The 27,401-nt window shown below is 37.7% G+C and overlaps 1 protein-coding gene across 5 annotated transcripts in view; it reads left to right on the forward strand.

The window, feature by feature from the left end:
* Positions 1 to 27,401, forward strand: part of SNCA (synuclein alpha) — a 130,236-nt gene that overhangs the window by 12,653 nt on the left and 90,182 nt on the right. For all 5 annotated transcript variants that reach the window (XM_060299794.1, XM_030865668.2, XM_030865669.2 and 2 more), the window contains exon 4: positions 9,444 to 9,586. In XM_060299794.1, coding sequence (XP_060155777.1) covers positions 9,444 to 9,586 — 143 coding nt within the window. The remainder of the gene's footprint in view (positions 1 to 9,443; positions 9,587 to 27,401) is intronic.

Genomic DNA, 27,401 nt, shown 5'->3' on the forward strand with positions numbered 1-27,401 from the left:
ATAGTAGTGTAGATTTGAGTATTCAACCAAAACTTAGTGTTCTTGGCAAACCAATAGCATAAATATCACATAAGGATTGCCATTTTCAAGGAATGAATTAAAATTTTCTGTAGTGTATAATGAAATATTCTGACACTACAATATATGAATTATAACATTTCCTTGATGATTCAGATGACATTTTAGGAAACACCCTTGGGATGATCAGTAAATTACTTATTGTCTCCTTTTGGCTTAATTTCACCAAGATTTTTAACAAGTCTGTAAGAAGATTACAGTAAATGAATAGCGAAAATTATGGTGGTGATAATGAGGAAGAGGAGGAGGATAATGATAGAAACAGAAAAATCAAGGGAAAAATCACAATTTAACAACCTTAAAAGCCCACAGACTTGCTGTGATTGAGTTTCATTTTGTACGTACTCCAAGCTTTCTGACAGGTGTGGTAAAACAAGAGATATAATCAGAAATATAATTCATATCATCAGGAAACAGTAAACATAACAAGCCTTCAGAAAAATAACATGCTCCTATTGATAAATTATAAAATAGAAATTGGGAAAATCAAACGGGAATATTGGTTTTTTTTGGTGTGTGTGTGGTATGCGGGCCTCTCACTGCTGTGGCCTCTCCCATTGCGGAGCACAGGCTCCGGCCATGCAGGCTTAGCGGCCATGGCTCACGGGCCCAGCCGTTCCGCGACACGTGGGATCTTCCCGGACCGGAGCACGAACCCGTGTTCCCTGCATCGGCAGGCGGACTCTCAACCACTGCGCCACCTGGGAAGCCCCAAACGGGAATATTAATACTGTATTGTGGTTAAGACCATAAACACTGGAGCAAGACCACTTTAGTTCGAATTTCTGCTTACCCCTTACTAGCTATGTGATTTTTCTGCAAGATTCATAACCTCTATGTGATTCAGTTTCCTCATCTGTAAAAGAATTCAGTGAATGAATATATATAAATATATAGAATACTGAAGGCAAATAGTATATATTATCTAGGTGTTACTTACTATCAATTTATAGTGGATCTATCTTGAGCTACATTTTTGCAGCTAGTGGAGAAAAGTATTTACATGACTATTTTATACATATTTTTGATAAAAAATTAGGGTATAAAATTAAAACGGGGAGTTCCCTGGTGGCCTTGTGGTTAGGATTCCCAAAATCGAGGCTGTGGACTTTGGGAGCAAATGTAGACTTGGGGTATGCTAAAGACTAGTTTTTGATTTTTATGTTTATCTTAGTTTAGTTTTTAGCGCTTGTTATCATTGGTGGATTTGTTTATTGGTACGGTTGCTCTCTTTTTTTATTTTTTAAAAAATTTTAATAATACTTTTTATATTTTATTTTAATAACTTCATTTTATTTTATTTTATGTTTTTTCTTTCTTTTTTCTCCTCCCTTTTCTTCTGAGCCATGTGGCTGACAGGGTCTTGGTGCTCCGGCCTGGTGTGTCAGGCCTGAGCCTCGGAGGTGGGAGAGCCAAGTTCAGGACATTGGTCTACCAGAGATGTCCTGGCCCCACATAATATCAGTTGGTGAGAGCTCTCCCAGAGATCTCCATCTCAATGCTTAGACCCAGCTCCATTCACTGACCAGCAAGCTCCAGTGCTGGACACCCCATGCAAAACAACTAGCAAGACAGGAACACAACCCCACCCATTAGCAGAGAGGCTGCCTAAAATCATAGTAAGTTCACAGACACCCCAAAACACACCATCAGACGCAGTCCTACCCACCAGAAAGACAAGATCCAGCCTAACCCACCAGAACACAGGCACCAGTCCCCTCCACCAGGAAGCCTACATAAGCCACTGAACCAATCTTACCCACTGGGGGCAGACACCAAAAACAATAGGAACTATGAACCTGCAGGCTGTGAAAAGGAGACTCCAAACACAGTAAGTTAAGCAAAATGAGAAGACAGAGAAATACGCAGCAGATGAAGGAGCAAAGTGAAAACCCACCAGAGCAAACAAATGCAGGGGTAATAGGCAGTCAACCTGAAAAAGAATTCAGAGTAATGATAGTAAAGATGATCCAAAATCTTGGAAATAGAATGGGGAAAATACAAGAAATGTTTTAACGAGGACCTAGATGAACTAAAGACCAAACGATGAAAAACACAATAAATGAAATAAAATATTCTCCACAAAGAATCAATAGCAGAATAACTGTAGCAGAAGAACAGATGAGTGACCTGGAGGATAAAATAGTAGAAATAACTACTGCAGAGCAGAATAAGGAAAAAAGAATGAAAAGAATTGAAGACAGTCTCAGAGACCTCTGGGACAACATTAAACACAACAACATTCGAACTACAGGGGTCCCAGAAGAAGAAAAGAAAAAGAAAGGGACTTAGAAAATATTTGAAGATATTATAGATGAAAACTTCCCTAATATAGGAAAGCAAATAACAAGTCAAGGAAGTGCAGAGAGTCCCATATAGGATAAATCCAAGGAGAAACACGCCAAGACACATATTAATCAAACTATCAAAAATTAAACACAAAGAAAAAATATTCAAAGCAGCAAGGTAAAAGGAACAAAAAACATACAAGGGACTCCCCATAAGGTTAACAGCTGATCTTTCAGCAGAAACTCTGCAAGCCAGAAGGGAGTGGCAGAACATATTTAAGTGATGAAAGGGAAAAACCTACAACCAAGATTACCCAGCAAGGATCTCATTCAGATTCAACGGAGAAATTAAAATTTTACAGACAAGGAAAAGCTAAGAGAATTCAGCACCACCAAACCAGCTTTACAACAAATGCTAAAGGAACTTCTCTAGGCAGGAAACACAAGACAAGGAAAAGATCTAAAATAACAAACCCAAAACGATAAGAAAATGGTAATAGGAACATACATATTGAAAACTACCTTACATGTAAATGGATTAAATGCTCCGACAAAAACTCATACACTGGCTGAATGGATACAAAAACAAGACCCGTACATATGCTGTCTACAAGAGACCCACTTTAGACCTAGGGACACACAGACTGAAAGTGAGGGGATGGAAAAAGATATTCCATGCAAAATAAAAAGAAAGCTGGAGGAGCAATTCTCATATCAGACAAAATAGTCTTTAAAGTAAAGACTATTACAAGAGACCAAGAAGGACACTACATAATGATCAAGGGATCAATCCAAGAAGAAGATATAACAGTTGTAAATATTTATGCACCCAACATAGGAGCACCTCAATACATAAGGCAAATGCTAACAGCCATAAAAGGGGAAATCGACAGTAACACAATCATAGTAGGGGACTTGAACACCCCACTCTCACCAATGGACAAATCAAAATGAAAAGAAATAAGGAAACACAAGCTTTAAATGACACATTAAACAAGATGGACTTAATTGATATTTATAGGACATTCCATCCAAAAACAGAACACAGTTTCTTCTCAAGCACTCATGGAACATTCTCCAGGATATATCATATCTTGGGTCACAAATCAAGCCTTGGTAAATTTAAGAAAATTGAAATCATATCAAGTATCTTTTCTGACCACAATGCTATGAGACTAGATATACATTACAGGAAAAAAAACTGTAAAAAATACAAACACATGGAGGCTAAACAATACACTATAAATAACCAAGAGACCACTGAAGAAATTAAAGAGGAAATCAAAAAATACCTAGAAACAAATGACAATGAAAACACAATGACCCAAAACCTATGGGATGCAGCAGAAGCAGTTCTGAGAGGGAAGTTTATAGCAATACAGTCCTACCTCAAGAAACAAGAAACATCTCAATTAACCTAACCTTACACCTAAAGCAATTAGAGAAAAAAGAACCAAAAAACCCCCAAAGTTAGCAGAAGGAAAGAAATCACAAAGATCAGATCAGAAATAAATGAAAAAGATATGAAGGAAACAGTAGCAAAGATCAATAAAACTAAAAGCTGGTTCTTTAAGAAGATCAACAAAATTAATAAACCATTAGACTCATCAAGAAAAAACGGGAGAAAACTCAAATCAGTAGAATTAGAAATGAAAAAAGAGAAGTAACAACTGACACTGCAGAAACACAAAGGATCATGAGAGATTACTACAAGCAACTATCTGCTAATAAAATGGACAACTTGGAAGAAATGGACAAATTCTTAGAAAAGCACAACCTTCTGAGACTGAACCAGGAAGAAATAGAAAATATAAACAGATTAATCACAAATAATGAAACAGAGACTGTGATTAAAAATCTCCCAACAAACAAAAGCCCACAACCAGATGGTTTCACAGGCGAATTCTATCAAACATTTAGAGAAGAGCTAACATCTATCCATCTCAAACTCTTCCAAAATATAGCAGAGGGAGGAACACTGCCAAACTGATTCTACGAGGCCACCATCACCCTGATACCAAAACCAGACAAAGATATCAAAAAAAAAGAAAACTACATCCAATATCACTGATGAACACAGATGCAAAAATCCTCAACAAAATACAAGCAAACAGAATCCAACAGCACATTAGAAGGATCATATACCATGATCAAGTGAGGTTTATCCCAGGAATGCAAGGATTCTTCAATATACGCAAATCAATGTGATACACCATATTAACAAATTGAAGGATAAAAATCATATGATAACCTCAATAGGTAAAGAAAAAGCTTTTGACAAAAGTCAACACCCATTTATGATTAAAAACTTTCCAGAAAGTAGGCATAGAGGGAACTTACCTCAACATAATAAAGGCCATATATGACAAACACACAGCCAACATTGTCCTCAATGGTGAAAAACTGAAACCATTTCCACTAAGATCAGGAACAAGACAAGGTTGCCCACTCCTACCACTATTATTCAACATAGTTTTGGAAGGTTTAGCCACAGCAATCAGAGATGAAAAAGAAATAAAAGGAATCCAAATTGGAAAAGAAGAAGTAAAACTGTCACTGTTTGCAAATGACATGATACTATACATAGAGAATCCTAAAGATGCCACCAGAAAACTACTAGAGCTAATCCATGAATTTGGTAAAGTAGCAGGAAACAAAATTAATGCACAGAAATTTCTCGCATTCCTATATACTAACGATGAATAATCTGAAAGAGTTATTAAGGAAACACTCCCATTTACCATTGCAGCAAAAAGAACAAAATACCTAGGATTAAACCTACCTAAGGAGACAAAAGACCTGTATATAGAAAACTCTAAGACACTGATGAAAGAAATTAATGATTCAAACAGATGGAGACATATACCATGTTCTTGGATTGGAAGAATCAACATTGTTAAAATGACTATACTACCCAAAGCAATCTACAGATTCAATGCAATCCCTTTTAGACTACCAATGGCATTTTTCACAGAACTAGAACAAAAAATTTCACAATTTGTATGGAAACACAAAAGACCCCAAATAGCCAAAACAGTCTTGAGTAGGAAAAACGGAACTGGAAGAATCAGGCTCCTGGACTTCTGACTATACTACAAAGCTATAGTAATAAAAACAGTATGGTACTGGCACAAAAAAAGAAATATAGATCAATGGAACAAGATAGAAAACCCAGAGATAACCCACGCACATATGGTCACCTTATGCTTGATAACGGAGGCAAGAATATGCAATGGAGAAAATACAGCCTCTTCAATAAGTGGTGCTGGGAAAACTGGACAGGTACATGTAAAAGAATGAAATTAGAACACTCCCTAACACCATACACAAAAATAAACTCAAAGTGGATTAAAGACATAAATGTAAGGCCAGACACTATAAAATTCTTAGGGGAAAACATTGGCAGAACACTCTATGACATAGATCACAGCAAGATCCTTTTTGACCCATCTCCTAGAGAAATGAAAATAACACAAAAATAAAAATGGGACCTAATGAAACTTAAAAGCTTTTGCACTGGAAAGGAAACCATAAACAAGACAAAAAGACAACCCTCAGAATGGGAGAAAATATTTGCAAATGAAGCAACTGACAAAGGATTAATCTCCAAAATATACAAGCAGCTCATGCAGCTCAATATCAAAAAAAACAACCCAATCCAAAAATGGGCAGAAGACCTAAATTGACATTTCTCCAAAGAAGATATACAGATTGCCAACAAACACATGAAAGGATAGTCAACGTCACTAATCATTAGAGAAATGCAAATCAAAACTGCAAAGAGGAATCACCTCACACCTTTTAGAATGGGCATCATCAGAAAATCTACAAACAATGCTGGAGCGGGTGTGGAGAAGAGGGAACCCTCTTGCTCTGTTGGTGGGAATGTAAACTGATACAGCCACTATGGAGAACAGTATGAAGGTTCCTTAAAAAACTAAAAATAGAACTACCATGCGACCCAGCAATCCCACTACTGGGCATATACCCTGAGAAAACCGTAATTCATAAAGAGACATGTACCACAGTGTTCATTACAGCACTATTTGCAATAGGCAGGACATGGAAGTAACCTAAGTGTCCACTGACAGATGAATGGATAAAGAAGATGTGGCACATATATACAATGGAATATTACTCATCCATAAAATAAACAAAATTGAGTTATTTGTAGTGAGGTGGATGGACCTAGAGTCTGTCATACAGGGTGAAGTAAGTCAGAAAGAGAAAAACAAATACTGTATGCTAACACATATATATGGAATCTAAAAAGAATAAATGGTTCTGAAGAACCTAGGGCCAGGACAGAAATAAAGATGCTGACCTCAAGAATGGACTTGAGGACACGGGGAGCGAGAAGGGTAAGCTAGGACGAAGTGAGAGAGTAGCATTGACATATATACACTAGCAAATGTAAACTAGCTAGCTAGTGGGAAGCAGCTGCATAGCACAGGGAGATCAGCTGTGTGCTTTGTGACCACCTAGAGGTGTGGGATTGGGAGGGTGGGAGGGAGACGCACAAGGGAGGAGGTATGGTGATATATGTATATGTATAGCTGATTCCCTTTGTTATACAGCAGAAACTAACACAACATTGTAAAGCAATTATACTCCAATAAAGATGTTAAAAAAATTAAGTTAATCATCAAATAAAAAAAACGAGTATTCAGCTTATGTTTGCTCTGTTCCAATCCAATCCAAGGTATATATAAACTGCCCTCTAGGGACCTTCTGTAAATGGGATGTTATGAAGCATGATTTTTATAAGAAATGGATATCAGACGGTTGTAGACTATGCTGTATGAAGGGAGCTTATGTAGAGTAACAGTTTTCCATTTTAATAGTTGAAGGAGAATCCATGTGGTTGAGAAAGCAGATAACCACGTTTCAAGGTTCAGAGCCTGTGGTAAAAATTAAAGAATACAACTAATACTACCATCTAATGGAGGCTGTGGAGATGTGCTGCAAGGATAACTGTTGACAAAGTCAGAATTTTTGAGTTTTCTCCAGAATGACAAAATGTAAACATGGGTTTTGGGGTTCGTGTGTGTGTGTGTGTGTGTGTGTACATGCACGCACATATGTGCATGCTGGAGGTGGAGAGACATACTGGGCAAGGAACAATTATGGTGCAAAACAACAGTTCAGTAGTAAAGATACACCTAAAATTTTATGGGACCACAGGAGGAGGAACAAGGACATTTGTTGGGAGGAGAGGTTTTTAACATGGAGGTTGACATTTGAGGTTTTAACAAAGGAGTTCGAGGTCAGTGAATAAAACACTAGATAAATCAAGTCCTACAGAAATCTTTTAAAATGTGTGTATCTTTGCTACATGTAAACTCTGCCATTTTGTAATGTTACTAATTTACTTAACTCTTACAGAGATAAAATCTAATAAAATTATAATGAAGTACAAAGTGCATTTTACTGTGCAGTTTATGTGCATTAAACAAGTGTATATGTATGTAAATCTCGAATTATAAAAATAAACTTTTGTGGCTGGCAGAAAAATGAATCTGTAAAAAGATCAAAATTTATATTTGTCTTTGAGATTTTGTAACAAGAAATGTTCATTTTCAAGTAAAATTTTCTATTCATGTTCTTAGAAAAGAAAAAAATGAAAACTTAGCGCCCATCATTCACTATTTTTAAAGCATCAACATTCTGTAAATGTTTAAAAACATGAGATTTCCAGTACAGCTTTTCACCGGCATTTAAACTGAACTTTGCATTGAGAATAGCCATGACTAGTTAGCAGGCATCAACCATATCACCTGTTGTGAACTCTTCCTGGTTTTAGACTCTAGGGTCACATCTGCTTCCCCACATTGCCTTGGACTGAGGAGTGAGGGTCTTTGTCCTTACAGCCTCTTCAGCTTCCTTGACCTACATAGTGTTTTCAAAACCCAGTTGTTTTGTCCACACGATTACTGTTTAATCACTGGCCTCTCCCAACTGGTGACATGAAATCTGTACAATAATCATGTGACTAGCACATAACACTTAACAGCTAACATAGTGCAACTCTTCGGATTCCTCAGAAAAGAAGGCAAACGTTACATAGATATAGGTAAGAGTGCAAGACCAAGGCTTTATGAGTATAAATGTTATAAAGTTTAGGTGAAGGGTTGTTTTGTTTCTCTATTGACCTTGAAATTGTTAACAGTGCAGAATCTCATCTTTTACCTCTTTAACATAAAACTCTTCATTTAATTGAAACAAACTTTTTAATTTCAACTTCCTTTATTTGATATTTGTATGGAGGTAATATAGAAAGATTAAATTAACAGTTATATCAGATATAGTCTTAGAGAAGTTTTGATGTGAGATTAAATCTCTTCTAAGTCTAATCCCGAACTGTTTATACCCTCTTAAAATTTTAACTTATTTTTAAAAATCTACTGAATCACCATAATATATTTTTTTAATGAAAAGAAATTGTAAGTGTGCTCAACAAACCATTTCATTTTCATACTTTATGTCTAGCTCTTTTGTTCCCATTAAAATGGTTGAAAATCAGTCTCATGACTAAAACCCCTTCTGTTTCAACTATCTGATGTTTCATAAAAGGATCAAAGTTCCTTCATAATCTTCCCTTACTCTATTGTTTATTTCTGATGGTAACATGTGAGAGCACATATGTGTTCTGTGTCTCAGAAGGTGTGATGAAACAAACATCCTGAGTGAGATCAAAGAATTGGCATTGAAATTGAAATAAATTTTGTGCTAAGTTTGATACAACTGCCCCTGTAAGCATTGCTTGCTGTAAACTTTCCTTAATAAAAAGTAAACCAAACTGAAATTGCTTAGGGTTCTAAATTTGTGATCATTAAGCTTGAAACACCTCTTAATAGCTGCATGATTACAACAGACTATCTTAGCAAAGATTCTATTGATATGTTTGGCTAAGCCACGCTCACTTAGAAATCTTGGGAGCTTTTATTTCTTCTTACTCTTTAGTTATCTACGTGTGCAAATATAGGCCTTTAGAAGTTGATGTCTAGTGGAAATGAAATTATTTTAAGTGGCGATCGCTCCATCATCCCTTAATCTGTCATTCTTGATTTATTTCAGTGGCTGAGAAGACCAAAGAGCAAGTGACAAATGTTGGAGAGGCAGTGGTGACAGGGGTGACTGCGGTAGCACAGAAGACAGTGGAAGGAGCAGGGAGCATTGCAGCTGCCACTGGCTTTGGCAAAAAGGATCAGCTGGGCAAGGTATGGCTGTGTACATTTTTTTGTTTTATACGTAAGCTTGTGGATCACAGTGAGTTTTCAGGGCAAGGCACTAGGCAGGAATAAGATGCTTACTTGTGGGAGGGCTGACTGACCTTCCCTCATAAAAAAGTACCACCTTTATATGTGTATTCCTTTTGGAGGTATTCACCCAGATAAATGCCATGAAAATTGTACAATAATCATGATTGTTTTATTTTCCGGAAAAAAGTTAATGAAATGGACAGTTTAACAAATGCCCAAAAGAACAGTGACATTCAGAAAGAATGGGTGCTTTTATGTTAGCTATGAATCTTGGAATTTCTCTTTGTTGGAATATAGCAAATGCTTTGTGCCCAATCTCTAAATGTTCAAAAATGAAGATCTTTTACTTGATTTCTTTATAGTGACATCATCTCTTATTAAAGGGCAGATCTGCTTATTGCATAACAGTTCATTGCCAAATATACGTCTGTGGAAACTGAGAGACTTAAACGACGTTACCAACCAGAGATCATTGTTTTGGGGTGGTTTTTCAGTTCTCAGAATTCTGACTTTGCCTTTCTTGACAAATATGAGACTCTAGGAAGATTATTCAAGAGTTCTTATGACTTTCATTTTAAACGAGTGAGCAATAGAAAATGAAGTGTCAACTGAAAGATGAAATTTTACCAATTTCCTGACCACAGCAGCAGAATGATTCTTTTTTTAACTGAAGTGCAGTTGATTTACAATGCTGTGGCAATCTCTGCTGTACAGCAAAGTGACTCAGTTATATCCGTAAATACATTCCTTTTTAATCCTCTTCTCCATTATGGTTTATCCCAACAGATTGGATATAGTTCCCTGTGCTATAGAGTAGGACCTTGTTGTTTATCCATTCTTAATGCAATAGTTTTCACTTACCAACCCCAGACTCCTAGTGCATCCCTCTCCCTGCCCCCCTTCCCCTTGGCAACCACAAGTCAGTTCTCTATGTCTGTGAGTCTGTTTCTGTTTTGTAGATGGGTTCATTCGTGCCATATTTTAGATTCCACATATAAGTGATATCATATGGTATTTGTCTTTCTCTTTCTGACTTACTTCACTTAGTATGATAATCTCTAGTTACATCCATGTTGCTGCAAATGGCATTATTTCATTCTTTTTTTATGGCAGAGTAGTATTCCATTGTATATAGGTACCACGTCTTCTTTATCCATTCATCTGTCGATGGACATTTAGGTTGTTTCCATGTTTTGGCTATGGTGAAGGATGCTGTTATGAACATAGGGGTGCATGTAATATTTTTGAATTATAATTTTGTCTGGATATATGCCCAGGAGTGGGATAGCTGGATCACATGGTCATTCTATTTTTAGTTTTCTGAGGAACCTCCACACTGTTTTCCATAGTGGCTGCACCAACTTACATTCCCACCAACAGTGCAGGAGGGTTCCCTTTTCTCCACACCCTCTCCAGCATTTGTTATTTGTAGACTTTTTAATGATGGCCATTCTGGCTGGTGTGAGGTGATACCTCATTATAGTTTTGATTGGCATTTCTCTAATAATTAGTGATGTAGAGCATCTTTTCATGTGCCTACTGGCCATAGATCTTCTTTAGAGAAATGACTATTAAGGTCTTCTGCCCATTTTTTGATTGGGTTGTTTGTTTTTTGTTGTTGAGTTGTATGAGCTGTTTGTATATTTTGGAGATTAAACCGTTGTCAGTAACATGATTAGCAGCAGAATGAGTTTTGCTTTTTCCCTGCCATAGTGCCTCCTTGCTATTCCTTGAACACATCAAGCATACCCTTGCCTTGACTCTTCCCACTGTCTGGAAAGCTCTTCCCCGAGATTATACATTTGCCTCACTCCCTCATCTCCTCAGGTCTTTACTAATCAACACCTTCTCAGTGAGGCCCTCTCTGACCTATTTAAAATTGGAACCATTCTCCTCATCTCTGGTATTCCTAATTTCCCTACTCTTTCTTTCTTTTATTTTTTTTTGGCCAAAGCATTTATCACCTTTAAAAATACTAGCTAACTTATTTTTATGCATATCGTTTATTTCATTTCTCCCATTCTGAAATGTAAGCACCACGACAGCAGAAGATAATAGTTTGTTCACTGATACTTCACAAGTGTCTAGAAGAGTGCCCTGACACACAGGAGACAATTAAGGAATGTTTATTACATTAAGAAGGGAGAGAAGGAAGGAAATCAGTGATAAGAAAGTGACTTTTATTTCTGTGTCTTTAGTAAATATGTGTGTAGTATAGCAACCGTGGCTCTTCAGCCGTCCAAAAGTTATCATCAAAATGCTTTGGAATAGATATCCTGCAAACTATAAGACAGTATCTTTATTTGCTGACAGACTACTCTGGATTGTTTCCGCTCCATGTAATCCTATGTAGCAGACCTATCTTGATGGGTCATTAAAACATCAATAAACAGGAAGGACTGAAAACCTGTGACATATTGAGATTTTATCCCATGTAGTTACATTTTCTGGAACAATTGATGGTACTTCTGGAAAATCTGGACTGGGCTTCCAGTGAAGTTCTTCAGCTAATACTTGAATGTATGGTTGATGATAGTAGTATTCCTTTGTACAGACTATGCTTTTCAAGCTATCTTATTACTCATGCTAATAATTATACTAATTCCTATTTCCATCTGAAATTATAATTCTACGTACAGCTTTATTCCATTTCCAAAGTTCAGAGGGACCCTCAGATTTTAGCACAAACGCAGTTAATGTGTTTTGTGTCCCAGATCCTTGCCAACATCATAGAAACTATGGACCCTCTTCCCAGAAAAATGTACACTCACATACACACACCAAAGGGCTTAGTGGGATCATGGAAGCCCATCAACAGACAGAGCCCATGATTTAGATCAGTTTCCTGATTGTACAAACGAGGAAATTTACAGAGGGGAAGTAAGCAGTCCAAGGTCACATAGCCAATTGTAACAGCCTGGGTACCAGCAGAGCTCTTCCATCTACTAAGGTCATTTCTCCAGCCCCTTCCTCAAAATTTACCTTGCTTTTGGCTTTTCATAAATGAAATTTGGACAACCAGGTTTAACTGGGAAAATTCTTTACTTCAGAATATTAAGAAACCAGGGAAGCATGTACCTTCTGCATCCCACCCTCACCCTGCATCTCACCTCACTTAAGGCGAGGCGTACAACGTGAATTGCAAATAAGGCATGAAAATGTTCCATTTCTTACAAAATTGGGCTTGCTTTTTACCTTTCTAAAAATATTGCTCTTTGTTTTAATGTTTTTTAAAGCAGAAACCTAAATGATGTGACAAAATTAACCATTTGGAGATATTTCTCTTATGGGTACTGGTAGGGTCTTACAAATTTCTAATATGAAAATGAAGCCATAAACCTAGAAATTACAGCATAGTTGTAGCCAAAAAAAATTGAACTGGGAGTTTAAATGGCTGATTTTCATCCCTGCTCTGTCACGAACAGGCTAAATGACCTTTTGAAGATCTCCTAAGACTCTTTCTTGTATAATGAGGGATATACTAGAAAATTGTTAAATCCCAATTTAGCAGTAAAGTTCTGAGTTTCTGTAGTAATTCAGGGAAGATGCTACTAAACTTTCATTTTGGCCACATCTACGGGATGCCCAAAATTCCCGAATTTAAACAAAATTGTGGAATTTGTTCGTTATGCAATTCGAAATAATTTAATCCTTCAAACTCTTTTCAAAGTGATGCTGGTGAATGGCAGTAAGCACTTTATTGTTGCTTTAACCGCTTGTTAATGACCCCCATTTTGACACTCATTATTCATTGAAGAAATAATCCTTGCTTACTGTGTGTGCCAGAAACTTTGCTAGATATTGAGGTTAAAATGATAAGAAAACCATACATTTTTTCTCTTCATTGTGCTTATAGTCTAGTGACAGATATCCGTAGTAATCATCTAATCACCACACAATAAGTGTGTAGTTATAAACTGTGATAAATGCAATGGAGTACCTAATGCCAAGAATATCTAACTAGAGACCTGACCCAGCTACTGCAGGGTAAGGGGGAGGGGGAGGCAATACAAAGGCTTCCCTGGGGAAGTGATGTTTGAACTGAGATCCGAAACATGACTAGCAATTTTCAGAAGTGAGAGTTAGAGGAAAAGCGTTCCAGGCAAAAGCATCAGCAAGAGGAAATCTAACGTGGTAGGAGGGGAGCATGGCAGATCAAAGAGGACAGCTGAGACCAGAGAGACTAAGGATGTAGCCGGGCCACGCCACAGTTGGCCATGATAAAGACATTGTTCTTTGTTCTAAAAATAAGGGAACCTATTAAAGCATTTTAAACACTTAATCTGGACGTCAGGTTATAAATTTGCCTGTGGAAATGATGTCTCTGCCTGTAGGGTGGGAAACAGATTAAAAAGAGGAAAGAGAGGAAACCAGGGACCAGTTAGTGGGCTATGATAGAAGGAGGAGATGATTGTGAATACCAAGGTGTTGGTGAGGGAAAAAGAAAGAAAGGGATTAATTCAAGGGCTACACAGGAAGTAATATCAACGAGATTCAGTGATGCATTTCACACAGCTTGGTGGAAGAGGAATGTGATAAGCAGGGCTACTAGGTGTTAGCTTGTTGAAGTGGATTCGTGGCTGTGCCGTTCTCTTGGTCATTGGTTTCTCCCTTTGAATATCAGGAACACTGCACAAGGACTGGCTGCATTGGTGTTCAGCCCGTATGCCCTTTGAGGGTATTTGGCCCATCATTCCCAGATTGATGAGGGGACAAATCTTCCTTCCTTCCTCCCTCCCTCCCTCCCTCCCTTCCTTCCTTCCTTCTTTCCTTGCTTTCTTTTTCTTTCTTTCTCTTCCTTCCTTCCTTCCTTCCTTCCTTCCTTCCTTCCTTCCTTCCTTCCTTCCTTTCTTCCTTTCTCTTTCCCTTCCTTCCTTCCTCCCTCCCTTTCCTTTCTCTTTTCTTTCTTTCCTGCCTTTTGTGATTTCTTGTGTTTTTTTTAAACCAAGAGGTCTAGTACTCATTTTTATTTTTCTCTTTCTATTTGCTAAATTCATCTCTTCGGGAATGCTTGTTCTGGTGTTCTCATCTCTTTCTGATGAGAGGTATGACCACAGACACCTAAGTGTTTTTGTGAGTTTGATCGTATGAATGAAGCCACCCTTAGTAATAATTCCTAGTTATACGATACTAGATTAAAGGACAAATAGGATGTCCCGAATTTTAAGAATTTTTTGTGATCAAGTATTACTAGCTTCTTTATTTAATACATCAGAATAATACATCTCTGTTTTTACCTATGTACACACAAGAGGTTACCAGCCATACAAGTCACTTCCTGAAGGTCATTCACCTGATTAGCACAATAGAAACAAGCTACAAATGCATTGGCAGAGGTATTCAAGTTTTAAGTTCAAACAAACAGTGATGTTATATAAATAAAACTTGTTTCCCACTTCCGTTGAGAACAAATGATCTTCTTGTACCAAGAATATTATAAAAGAAAGGCCCTTGAGTAAGAGTTATTACGTAGTGCGTCTGTGTTTACAATATAGAGCGGTTCACTACGGTGTTTGCTCCATTCCAACCCCTCAGTAGTGCTCTGCATGTGTTTGCTGCTCAAATAAATCCTTACTGAATACATGAGCATCTCTTTAATGCTATCTGGGACGCCCTAGAACAGTTGGATCCTTGGTGTCCCTGAGGTTTATATTTTTGTAATTTTCTGCACATGTAGAGAGTGAAAGCTCTGAATAAGCTATAAAGCCACTGCCTGACAGATAGTACAGCAGTCAACTTCATTATCACATCCCGTTTAGGCGCTGCCCTATCTACATGGAGATGAATAGGTTTTATGGAAGAAATAAGCTTGAAATATTTATGGCCTCAGATACTTGAAATATTCAGGTTTCATCTGTTTATTTTTTTCTTCAGAATCATAATAAAGTTCCTAATCAGTGCCATTTTGGAAAAATTAGATCATATTATAAACAATTTTTAATATCCCCAGCACAGTTACCCAGAAAATACTGATGTCAGATGTATAGAAGCACGTATGATCTGTAACCCTGCCTTAATTTGTAAGAGGACAGCTCACCAAATGTGTGCTAGGTGACTAAAACAAAGCAGAAATGAAAAAGTTCAGACTTGACACTGTGATCTGTAACATTTAAGTGTCCTTATTTCCTTTGACTTAACCAGAGCTGTTGTGTTTAGCTTGATCCAAATTTATTTCTAAACACTTGAGTGTTACGGACCTTCTAACTAAATGATTAATCAGATGATGAATGTTGGCATCAGCTAGCTCCTTTGATGCTGATTTCACAAATAAGCCAAAGGTCACAGGTGACCTTTCAGATTTCTTTGAAGAAGCATACGCATATCACAGACGTGATCTTAATATTGTTTATAAGAAGGTAATACGAGATGTCAACGTTAGTGAAGTATTTTAATTTACAGTAAACTTTTTCCTTTGATATTTATTAATGATTGATACAATGTATTTTCTCAAATAATTAGAAGTTTGAGTCTTACCTTGTGCTTGACCTTAGAACATAACCAACATGACTGTTAGTTGTATTTAAACCTAAACTAAAACTTCTGAGGCACAATGCTCTGCCTGATTTGTGTTTGTGGCGGAAGCAGTGTATACGGCTAATATCACTGTAATCTTAGATGAAAGCATAATGTGGTAAATAAAGAAAAAACTAATTGATCTACTTGATTTGTTTCAAAATAAATATGATCAGTAATAGTTTGCAACGTGGTATGTAAAAGTCAATATTCTGTACTCGTGTGAAAGTCTACTAGTGTTACGTAAACTGTCTCCACTAAGAAACTCGTCCATTATGATGGGATTTCTGTGTATTTAATAGTATTTCACTGGGTTCAGGATGGATGAATCACGATTCTTAATGACCCTTAATCTTGTAAGGTTGTAAGTAGGAAAGCACCCTATAATTATATATAAGATTGTAAGGGACATAGGCCTACGGTTAAATTTTCATTAAAATTCAATAGCATTCAGTCATTTAATGGGTACTTTGTATGTGCTGATGCCCAGCTGGGCACCATGGGGAATACAAAGGCGAATAACACGTGGATGGCTCCTGCCTTCAGGAAATGTGCAATCCAGGCAGGCGACCGATGTATTTACCCCTGGGAAGAACGAGCATCTCTGGTCTTTGAGAGCATATATTTGTAACAAGTATATATCCATTATAGGGAAAAAAGTGCTTTCTGTTAGTCATGAGAGAGAGACTTTTCCTCTCAGTAAATATTATCTTTAAATTTTGTTTTTGTCAGTAGACTGTGAAATTACCGCACACAGAGATAAGAACTACAATATTTTAGCTGTTTAGACACAGCTAAAATATAAAACACTTCCACCTGAATCCTAGGACCAGTGTAAGCATTGTGTAAAGCAACAATAAACAATAAATTTTAAAATTGTCATAAAACAATAATGTGTAAGCATTACAACCCTGCAGTACATACGTGAGTACAGATCCAATTTCAGTCTTCAGAAAACCAATTGTGGTGATAGTTTTGTTTGTTAGAGAAATATATTATAAGAAGGGTATGATAGAACTGCTCCAGGGCACACCAACAAATAGCTTTAAATCGTATTTGTGCGATTGGTTTATTCCTTCATAAATGCTTAACATGGATTGCAATTTTGCTGAATGCAGTGTGAGAGCAATACCCATACTTTTATGAACTCATTGTCATTGGGCTTGTGGCTAACGTGTATTGCTACCGTCCCTTCACATGCAAAGATGACATGATATTTTTGATAGTGTTTCATTAATCAGATACTATTATGTGTCAGATGATTTCAAATTTAGGTGTTTTTTTAAAAGCTCTATTACCATCTGAGCCACATTTCCACCTTGTAATTCAATGAAAAACAACATTAGTAACAATAATTTTAACTGGCAGGAATAAAAGGAATAAGGTGTGTTTATTTATTATGATATACAGTAATCTTATTCCACACTTCAATGATGATCAACTTGTGTGTTCCTAAAAAGTAAGAATAATTTGATTTTTTTGTCCCTTGAAAGAAAGGCTTTTAGTTTTCTAATTTTCAGGGAGATGTTTGATGGTGGTGTTTGCTTTATCAAGAGACAATAGAAAAAGAGGTCCTAGGTTCTCAAAATATTCAAAATATACACAAATCTAGAACAAAATATGTTTACTTGAATTTTAGAGGAACAGAAATAAGATAGATGAGATGCCGATTTGCATGCAAATACGTAATTATGGGAACTAGACTTGGGCGATTCATCGTATCTAATTGTTCTTCTGTGAGGGGAAATGAGTAGTTTGTCAACTCAAATATGAGGTAAGTCTTTTATTAAAAAACTTCATTAAAACTTTACCAAACATTTGTATATCTTACAATTTAAATATTCCCCTTTACCAGGTAATTCTGGTGTCACTAAACAGATGTATTAAGAAAAGTATTATTTAATTCTTACTAAAGCTATAGTGTGCATTAATAAAAAGAACACTGAGACAGAAATTATGTTTGTTGAGTAAATAAACAATCGAATGAACAAAAAAAAAATAGAAAGAATATATATTTTATCTTCCTGATTAGAGGTGGAAGCTATCTTATTTTTCTTGTGTGTTCTTCACAACTACATAGTATGATGAATGTATTTGGAGCTCCAATCATAAGAATGAATTCAGTTGCAGCTTTGGGGATTGTGAAGAATAATGTGAATTTATAATTTAAGAAAATCACATAGAATTTAACTGTCTATGCTTACATGGGGATGATGTAAGTCTGAGAAGCCATATTAGCAAATCATCTCCAATTAGCACATATACACATTTTATCCTATTTGATTGTTGGGGATCCTCAAAAAAGCAGAAAATTGCCCTTTCATCATACACTGTACTGTTTCTTGCCACACGGGTTTTCTGGTACATACAGCTTTGCCTTAAGGCCCCAGTTTTTACTCAGTGGATTGTGTATTATATACTATCTGTAGCAGAAATGGACGAGGCACATCCTTCCTACTTATGTCCGTGAATTTGTGGCTTAATATAATTATCACGCAAAGCATATGATGTCATTAAAAATGCTTCACCTTTAATTTCTAACATTGCAACATACGTAAAATAGGCACCTTTAAAAATAATAATCTCCACTAAATACTAATAACTGCTTATAGTAGCAGTCCTTCTTCCATGGTATTTTTCCTGCAAAGGGAAGGGAACATTTGTGTTTGACGCAGATCACGAGTGTTCTGACTAAAGCTGCTCTCCATCTGTTGTTTCATCTACCATGATAGCCAGCTGGCCTCTATCTTTGTCCTGGGTTCCTGGTTTACCCACACCATTGGATTTGGTCAGCTATAGGAGAAGCATGGCTTAGCGCAGAGGGCATGTGCTTTACGTCAGGGAACATGGAGTTGGTCTTGTCTCTTTGGATGACGCCATTTTACCCCTCTGAGCATGGATTTTCTCCTCTGTGAAATAACAGTGTTGGATTAAATGAGTCCAAAATGTTTTGAGTCTTTGTTTAATGGCTTGAATTTTAGGCCAGTTTGTTCAATTTCGCATTGCCAGACTTCTGGCAACTCATTTAACCTTTCTAAACCGAACCTACTCATCTGTAACTGGCCAGTCACTGCACAGAGTTGGAGTGTGAATGAAATGAGGTATGGCAGACAAAAGATAAACAACCAACCGCAATGCATTGTAGTTATAACATTTTGCTAAGAGGAACCTACGTTTTCTCTAAGTTGTGTTAGATATATGATTATAGAAGGTCTCTTCTATAGTTGTTTATATTTCGATGATATTTAACAAGGAAATTGTAAACACAAAAAAGGGAAAAAACATTCACTGAACAGTCTATTAAATAACATAAAGTCATACTACTATGATTTTGTGTTCGATTTCCCCAGTATGGTTCCACTGATTAGTACATACATGTTAGAATTAGAAAGAAACAATTTTGGGAAACACTGGAGGAAACAAAGTTAAAAATCTCTTTTAAACTAAAGAAAATCTAGAGCCCTAATATGTTGTGTTAGGGATATAGTTGCTGTCTTTCCTGTTGCTTTTTGGACGCAAAACCCTTGGAGAGTAGTTCTCGGTATTCTGTGGAACACAGGTTTGAGACGCCCCAGGCTAACTGACGCTGTCCCCACTCACTCTTTTCCTCCTCTTCTTAAGACGCCTTGTTTCTTGTTTCTGGGTTAGAGGTATTTAAAGAGATGACCAGGACTCAGCACCCCATATCCAAATCCTCTTCTTTTATACCCATTTTCTATAAGATCCCTTGGGACAAGGCCAAAGAGAGGACTCTATTCATACGAAGCTTTTGTACCAAATCCTGACAAAGCTCCTAGATGGGGGCAGGTCTAAGTAGTTTGCAACTGTGAAGATTGGCTGAGGCATCTTCTTGGCCCTTTTCCCTTTTCCTCAAAGGCCAGGAAGTCCTTCAAAGGGAAGAGGCCAGAGAGGTTCTCCTCAAGCTAATTTTCTAGAATGGGAGCCGTTCCAGAGGAGCAACGCCCCCATGCTCATCTGACTTTGGCACCTTCATGATAAGCGCTAAGGCCTAGTTTAATGTTTAAGGACTTGTATTTAACCTTATTTTAGTTCTTTTTAGTATAAAACAGACTCATTGTATAAATATTCAATCAAATTCAAGATTTATTTGTTGCCAGAGCTTAACATGAGCTCAAAGCTCCCTCTCCCCAAGTTCACTTAAAATGGAATGGTAGGTCTGCAAAGGGCGAAAGGACAAGGGATGGGGGCAGGAATATCCTTGCTCTTGATGGGTTTTGGTTTTCATTCCACACAGCCACTGATGTCCTGGGTGACTGTCTGATGTGGCCTCAATGTGCCTGGCTGGTCCCCTGCTCACCTCGGGCGTCTGGGACAACCATGTCATTGTCTCCACGTTTTGGCTGGCCAGAGCCTGCCAACACTTCTTTCCAAGGCCTGATTTGGACCCATGGGAAACCTAGGAATCCTTCCCACACCAGCCTTAACTCTTAGAAGTCAGGGTATGCAGGGGTGATGGAGATTGAGTCTGAACTTGCCAATGTTGTATGTCAGCCACCAGGTCTCTGTAGTTGTTGCCTCACACTCTGCCGGCACTGGGAAAGCTCAGCAGGCCCTGTTCCTCAGGCAGCATCCCGCCAGGGAACAAGACACCAGTCTCCTTGCTCACAGACATCCCCAACCTTGCGAGGAGTGCCTCCACAGAGGAGGGTTCACGGGAAAAGACAAACTGTAATGCTCCACTTCAAATCTGTTCCCCTGAAAATCTCTTTTTTCTTTTTATACTTTACTGATGGAATAAGAAGAAAGGGTCTGGTATTTGAACTTTAATGATTTAGTTTCACTGTCTCAGCTATGAGTCCCTGCACCTTCTACTTGGATGTGGGATAGGGAGGGGACCAGCTGTTAGCTGGGGTTCAGTTGGTGTTACATTTTCAGCAACTTTATGTTGGAAATGTCCTTCCAACAATACGGTTGGTGAAAAATTGATACAAATCGTTCTTGAGGACATGTTGGAAATCTCTATTAAAAGCATTGAAATCATGCATATTCTTTAAATCAACAATTTCATTTCAAAGAATTTAAATGATGATTAACTTAAATATAAGGATGCTCACCTCATCATTGATTATAATATTAAAATTTAAAAAAATACTAGAGGGCTTCCCTGGTGGCGCAGTGGTTGGGAGTCCGCCTGCCGATGCAGGGGACACGGGTTCGTGCCCCAGTCCGGGAAGATCTCACATGCCGCGGAGCGGCTGGGCCCGTGAGCCATGGCGGCTGAGCCTGCGCGTCCGGAGCCTGTGCTCCGCAACGGGAGAGGCCACAGCAGTGAGAGTCCCGCATACCACCCCCGCCAAAAACAAAAAAAAATACTAGAAGTTTGACAATAGGGACTTAGTTAAATACATTATGGTTGATCTATACGGTGGTTACTCTGAGCCGTCATCAAGATGTTGGTGTAAAAGAATAATTGATGGAGAGGAAGGAAGCTCTTGCTGCATTAAGTGGAAAGAACATATAATAAAACAATATGAACAGTTTGTATAGTATAACCTGTTTTTATCAAAAACAACCGTGTGTGTTATACGTGTGTACAAAGATCTGAGGTGAATGCACCCGGCGCTCAGTTTTTCTCAGTGAAGCGCTCTTTGCATTTCCAGCTGGGTAATTCTTTGCTTTGGGGAACTCTCTCATTCACTGTGGGATGTTTCCCAGCCCTGGGCCTTACTTGTTAAATACTAGTAATGCTCCCCAGGCATCGTACCCTCCAAAAGCCCTCCTTGAGGAAACACTGCAACTGGGTGACTATTTCTGGGTCACGGATTACAGTCATTTTATTGTTTCCCTTTGCTTACTTACACTTCCTTCAATTTCCTTTAATAAGTATGTATTGAATTCATAACAAAAGCATAATAAATGGTATTTGTAATATTCCACACTATTCAACATTTATGTCACTAAGCATTCTTCTGCGTTAACCATAATGAGACCTTAAAGAGACTAATTTCTTTCCTATCGCCCTAGTTCCTGCTTATATTTGTTCTACTGGTTTAAAAAAATCATCTTAGCTTCATAGATATTGAAAATACAGTTGTGGTATGTGCTGTCCATCCTTCACCTGTCTATTTATTCATCCATTCATCTGATTCATATTTATGAGAATTATGCTGTGTGTAAACTCCTGTGCCAGGCATCATCAGAAATATAGAGATGTATAAGACCAATTTCTTATGCTCTAGGCATTGACATCTAGCTGTTCATCATGATGAGTATATGTAGGAGTCTATTAATGTATTAATATTGTGGACCCTGCTTGAAGATTTCTTCCCCAACCTCCTTCTCTTCCCTTCAAGTTTGAAGGAAGGCTGTCTCTGAGTGAGGTATCATAGCACTCACAGTCTCTTATTATTTCTCAAAATATCTGGTTTAATACACTTCTTCCATTTATTCCTCTTGATCACAATTATCAAACCAAATTAACATACTATCTCAGCAATTCTATTTTGCTATCTAATAATATTGCTTTCCACATCCAAATTTCAAGATAAATTTTAACAAAGATTTTCGAGGAGTAATGGGGTGTTCTGTCCAAGTGAATCGAATCATTTCTTTGTTCTCTCATTTTTGGCAAGTATATCTGATCATTTAGGGCCTTACTCACAATCTGACTTTGCCAAATAGTATAACAAAATCTGATTATAAATATTTTGGGCTCTGAGAAAGCTGTTATCCTCTTATATTCATGTATCCTAAAAACTTGGCCTTTCTCATCTCAATAGGGTTTAACCACAGCATGCCAAATCCCCAAGTTTACAAATAACCTTTCAATGTTTTCGTTAACCCGTCTCATAATATCTAGGAAGTTGTAAAAGTGTCACTTTTTTGATAGACTTTTTACTATAGTAGGTTTATTTCTGTTGGAATTAGATAACTCCATCCACAGTGTTACGTAGGAACAAAGGCCTTGTCCCTGGACCGGGAGGTCCTTACATTCTTTAGACTCTCTGTAACCTCAGGTATCATCCCGTTAATAGGTACTGCCTTTGGTTAATAGGAACTAGCAGATCTGATCATTCCAAATGCCTAGGCTCACATTTTGAAATAAATGTATATTTTTAGACCTAAGGTTTATTGAAATGTAACAAGGATTGAACCATTAATGTATGTATTTGGAAGTAGAATTCAGTTGCAAATAGAAATTAGTTTTTCACACTTAAAAAATATAGGCAACTATAAGAAAGAAAATTAAGGCTTTAAGGGGGTAAAAAATTCAACAAAGTGCCTATTTTTTAGGTGATAAATATCCTGGAACTGTTTGAGAAAAAAAGTATATTTCTTATATCTAACAAATATTTGTGTTTTCATTCTTTATAGAAAGAATGAAATTTCTTTCCTCCTTTACACATTCCTTTTCCTTATTGGAAACTAATTGATTCCTTTATAAAAAGAAACTGCAAAGACTTATGGGGTGGGAGGTGCTCATGTTATGACGGGTGGTTCAGAGAGTGTGTGTGTGTGTGTGAGAGAGAGAGAATGTGGGTGTGGATTGTATGTGTGTAAAATGCGATTTATGGTAGCGTTTTCTTTAGAAATCTTCCTGATCTTCTCAGAATTCAACCATTTTATAAATGCATCTCCATAAATCTCTGTCTTTGGAATACATGAAATGGCTTTTGGCAGTACTTCCTTTAATATAGTATACTGGAAATTTGAAAGTTACTAGCCGGGTTAGCCAGTGGCTGTCCGTTGCCCATAGAATGAAGCCCCAAGGTCTAATCCTGTTATTCAAGGCCCTTCTTTATCCAGCCTTCCTTTCTTTTCAACCATATGTTTCACAATTGCTCAAGGAAACTCTTCAGGCAAGGCAGACAAGTGTCTTCAAAATACCTTCCAGTTACTTAACAGAATATGTAACTTTTAATTCTGCCTTACCTTTGAGAGGGCTTTATGCCTCCCGTCTGAATTTTATCCAGGCTAAAAAGCCCAGCTCAAGCCTTCAGAACTCCAGAAACTTTCCCTGACTACTGAAAGGCACACTATTTTCACCTCACTTAGTCCTCTTAGCGTTTGCAGATAGAGCGTACATATTTGGTTGATCGGGCCCAAACCTTGATTCTTTTCCTTTCACATCCTCCATCCAGGTCTTTAGCTAATCAGTTTACCTGTATTTCAGAATATATGCCTGATCTCCCCATGTCTCCCTTTTCCACTGCCACCACCCTTGGTCAGGCCCTCATCATTTCTCACCTACATTCCTTCCCTCGCCTCTTAACTGATCTCCCTAATTCCACTCACACAACCTAGATAGTCTGTTCTTCACCACAGTAATTCTTTTGAAACAAACCAAATCATCCCTGCCCTGTTCTTAATCATCCAGTGGTCCCCCATCACACATAGAATGAATCCACATCCTTCCTGTGGGTACAGGCCCCATGTTGTTTGGTTTTCATTAAGTTTCATTTCCTGTCCCTTTACCCCTTATACACTGCCCTCCAGCTACACTGGGCTTCTTGCTGTTCCCCAGGCCTGCCAAGCACATTTCCAATACTTACGAAGTGTACGTAAAATGAGTTTTATTCATTTAAGTGTGGACTGTTTCCTTCTTCTAAAAGCAAATACAAATGCTACAGTTTCCTTTAAAAAAAAAACAACTACCCAGAATTTCTGATCCTAATTTTAAAAAGACAAACTGTAAGAATGTGTGAAATGAGAGGGTGTGGAGAAAAAGGGACCCTCTTGCATTGTTGGTGGGAATGTAAACTGATACAGCCACTATGGAGAACAGTATGGAAGTTCCTTAAAAAACTAAAAATAGAACTACTGTATGACCCAGCAATCCCACTACTGGGGTTATACCCTGAGAAAACCATAATTCAAAAAGAGTCATGTACCACAATGTTCATTGCAGCTCTGTTTACAATAGCCAGGGCATGGAAGCAAACTAAGTGTCTACTGACAGATGAATGGATAAAGAAGAAGTGGTACATATATACAATGGAATGTTACTCAGCCATAAAAAGAAACGAAATTGAGTTATTTGTATTGAGGTGGATGGACCTAGAGTCTGTCATACAGACTGCAGTAAGTCAGAAAGAGAAAGACAAATACCGTATGCTAACACATATATAAGGAATCTAAAAAACAAAAAAAAAGGTCATGAAGAACCTAGGGGCAGGACAGGAATAAAGACGCAGACCTACTAGAGAATGGACTTGAGGACACGGGGAGGGGGAAGGGTAAGCTGGGACGAAGTGAGAGAGTGGCATGGACATATATACACTACCAAATGTAAAATAGATAGCTAGTGGGAAGCAGCCGCATAGCACAGGGAGATCAGCTCAGTGCTTTGTGACCACCTGGAGGGGTGGGATAGGGAGGATAAGAGGGAGGGAGATGCAGGAGGGAGGAGATATGGGGATATATGTATATGTATAACTGATTCACTTTGTTATAAAGCAGAAACTAACACACCATTGTAAAGCAATTATACTCCAATAAAGATGTTAAAAAAAAAAAGTGTGTGAAATGGCAGATATTCTCTCCTTCAGATTTCCATGTAATTTGGGTGCATATTATTAATTTGGTATATTATAGAATATGAGCCTCTTCTAATGAAATGACTTGTATCCTTCATACTTATCACAAAAGTTTTGGCTTTTCCATACTTTTATAACCACTCTAGTTGATGGTACATGGAGACATGAAATTAGCTTTCTGAAGAACAAAGCAACTGTTTCACTTAAAAGGTAAATCCTGGAGATTTCAAAACTGCTTATCACTATACATTATTCATTTTGCAATAAACATTTTCTTAGTAAACCACATAAATTAGAACGACTGTTGAACAGATGGGCAGAACCACAGGCATCCAATATTAAGCAGTTGGTGAGCATAAGATGCCAGAAAGAAGATTTAGACCAACAGGCAGGAAGTTTCCCATTGCTCTTGAAAAGGGATGATCCTTTGCGATGATCCTTTGCTTCTGACTTTTCGCTATATGTTTTCCTTTGAAAGTAATGCCTTCCAAAACAACTTTCCATGTTTTATATCCAAACACACATTCAGGGCTTTCACATGGTAATTGATATATAAATAATAAAATGAAATGTTTAGGAAGATTGAAAAAGGAACTTCCCCCCTGCTTTTGCCTTTTATGCAAGGATGACAGCTCTGAAATGTCTTTCCTCTGTATGGAAATCTAAGTATTCAGTTGCAAGACGATGAGAGGGAGGGAAAGGCTGCACACTGAGGAACAGGGTGTCATTTGTCACTGCCTGGATTCATCAGCCGTGTGGAACTCTGAGCGGTAGTGGCTGAGACAACAGACTTCTTTACTTATTTCTTCTGGAATACTTCAGCAATACAGATTTCACTAAGCAGAGAAAAACATTAAGAACTAGATAGCTAAACTTAAAAGCTTTTGCACAGCAAAGGAAACCATAAACAGTTGAAAAGACAACCCTCAGAATGGGAGAAAATATTTGCAAATGAAGCAACTGACAAAGGATTAATCTCCAAAATTTACAAGCAGCTCATGCAGCTCAATAACCAAAAAACAAACAACCCAATCCAAAAATGGGCAGAAGACCTAAATAGACATTTCTCCAAAGAAGATATACAGATTGCCAGCAAACACATGAAAGGATGCTCAACACCATTAATCATTAGAGAAATGCAGATCAAAACTACAGTGTGATATCGCCTCACACCAATCAGAATGGCCATCATCACAAAATCTAGAAACAATAAATGCTGGAGAGGGTGTGGAGAGAAGGGAACCCCCATACACTGTTGGTGGGAATGTAAATTGATGCAGCCACTATGGAGAACAGTATGAAGGTTCCTTAAAAAACTAAAAATAGAACTACCATACGACCCAGCAATCCCACTACTGGACATATACCCTGAGAAAACCATAATTCAGAAAGAGTCATGTACCACAGTGTTCATTGCAGCTCTATTTGCAATAGGCAGGACATGGAAGCAACCTAAGTGTCCATTGACAGGTGAATGGATAAAGAAGATGTGGTACATATATATAATGGAATATTACTCAACCATAAAAGGGAATGAAATTGAGTTATTTGTAATGAGGTGGGTAGACCTAGAGTCTGTCATACAGAGTGAAATAAGTCAGAAAGAGAAAAACAAATACCATATGCTAACACATATATATGGAATCTAAAAAAAAATGGTCATGAGGAACCTAGGGGCAAGACGGGAATAAAGACGCAGACCTACTAGAGAATGGACTTGAGGATACGGGAGGGGGAAGGGTAAGGTGTGACAAAGTGAGAGA

This window comes from Globicephala melas, chromosome 5 (assembly GCF_963455315.2).
Source record: "Globicephala melas chromosome 5, mGloMel1.2, whole genome shotgun sequence".
Taxonomy (NCBI): domain Eukaryota; kingdom Metazoa; phylum Chordata; class Mammalia; order Artiodactyla; family Delphinidae; genus Globicephala; species Globicephala melas.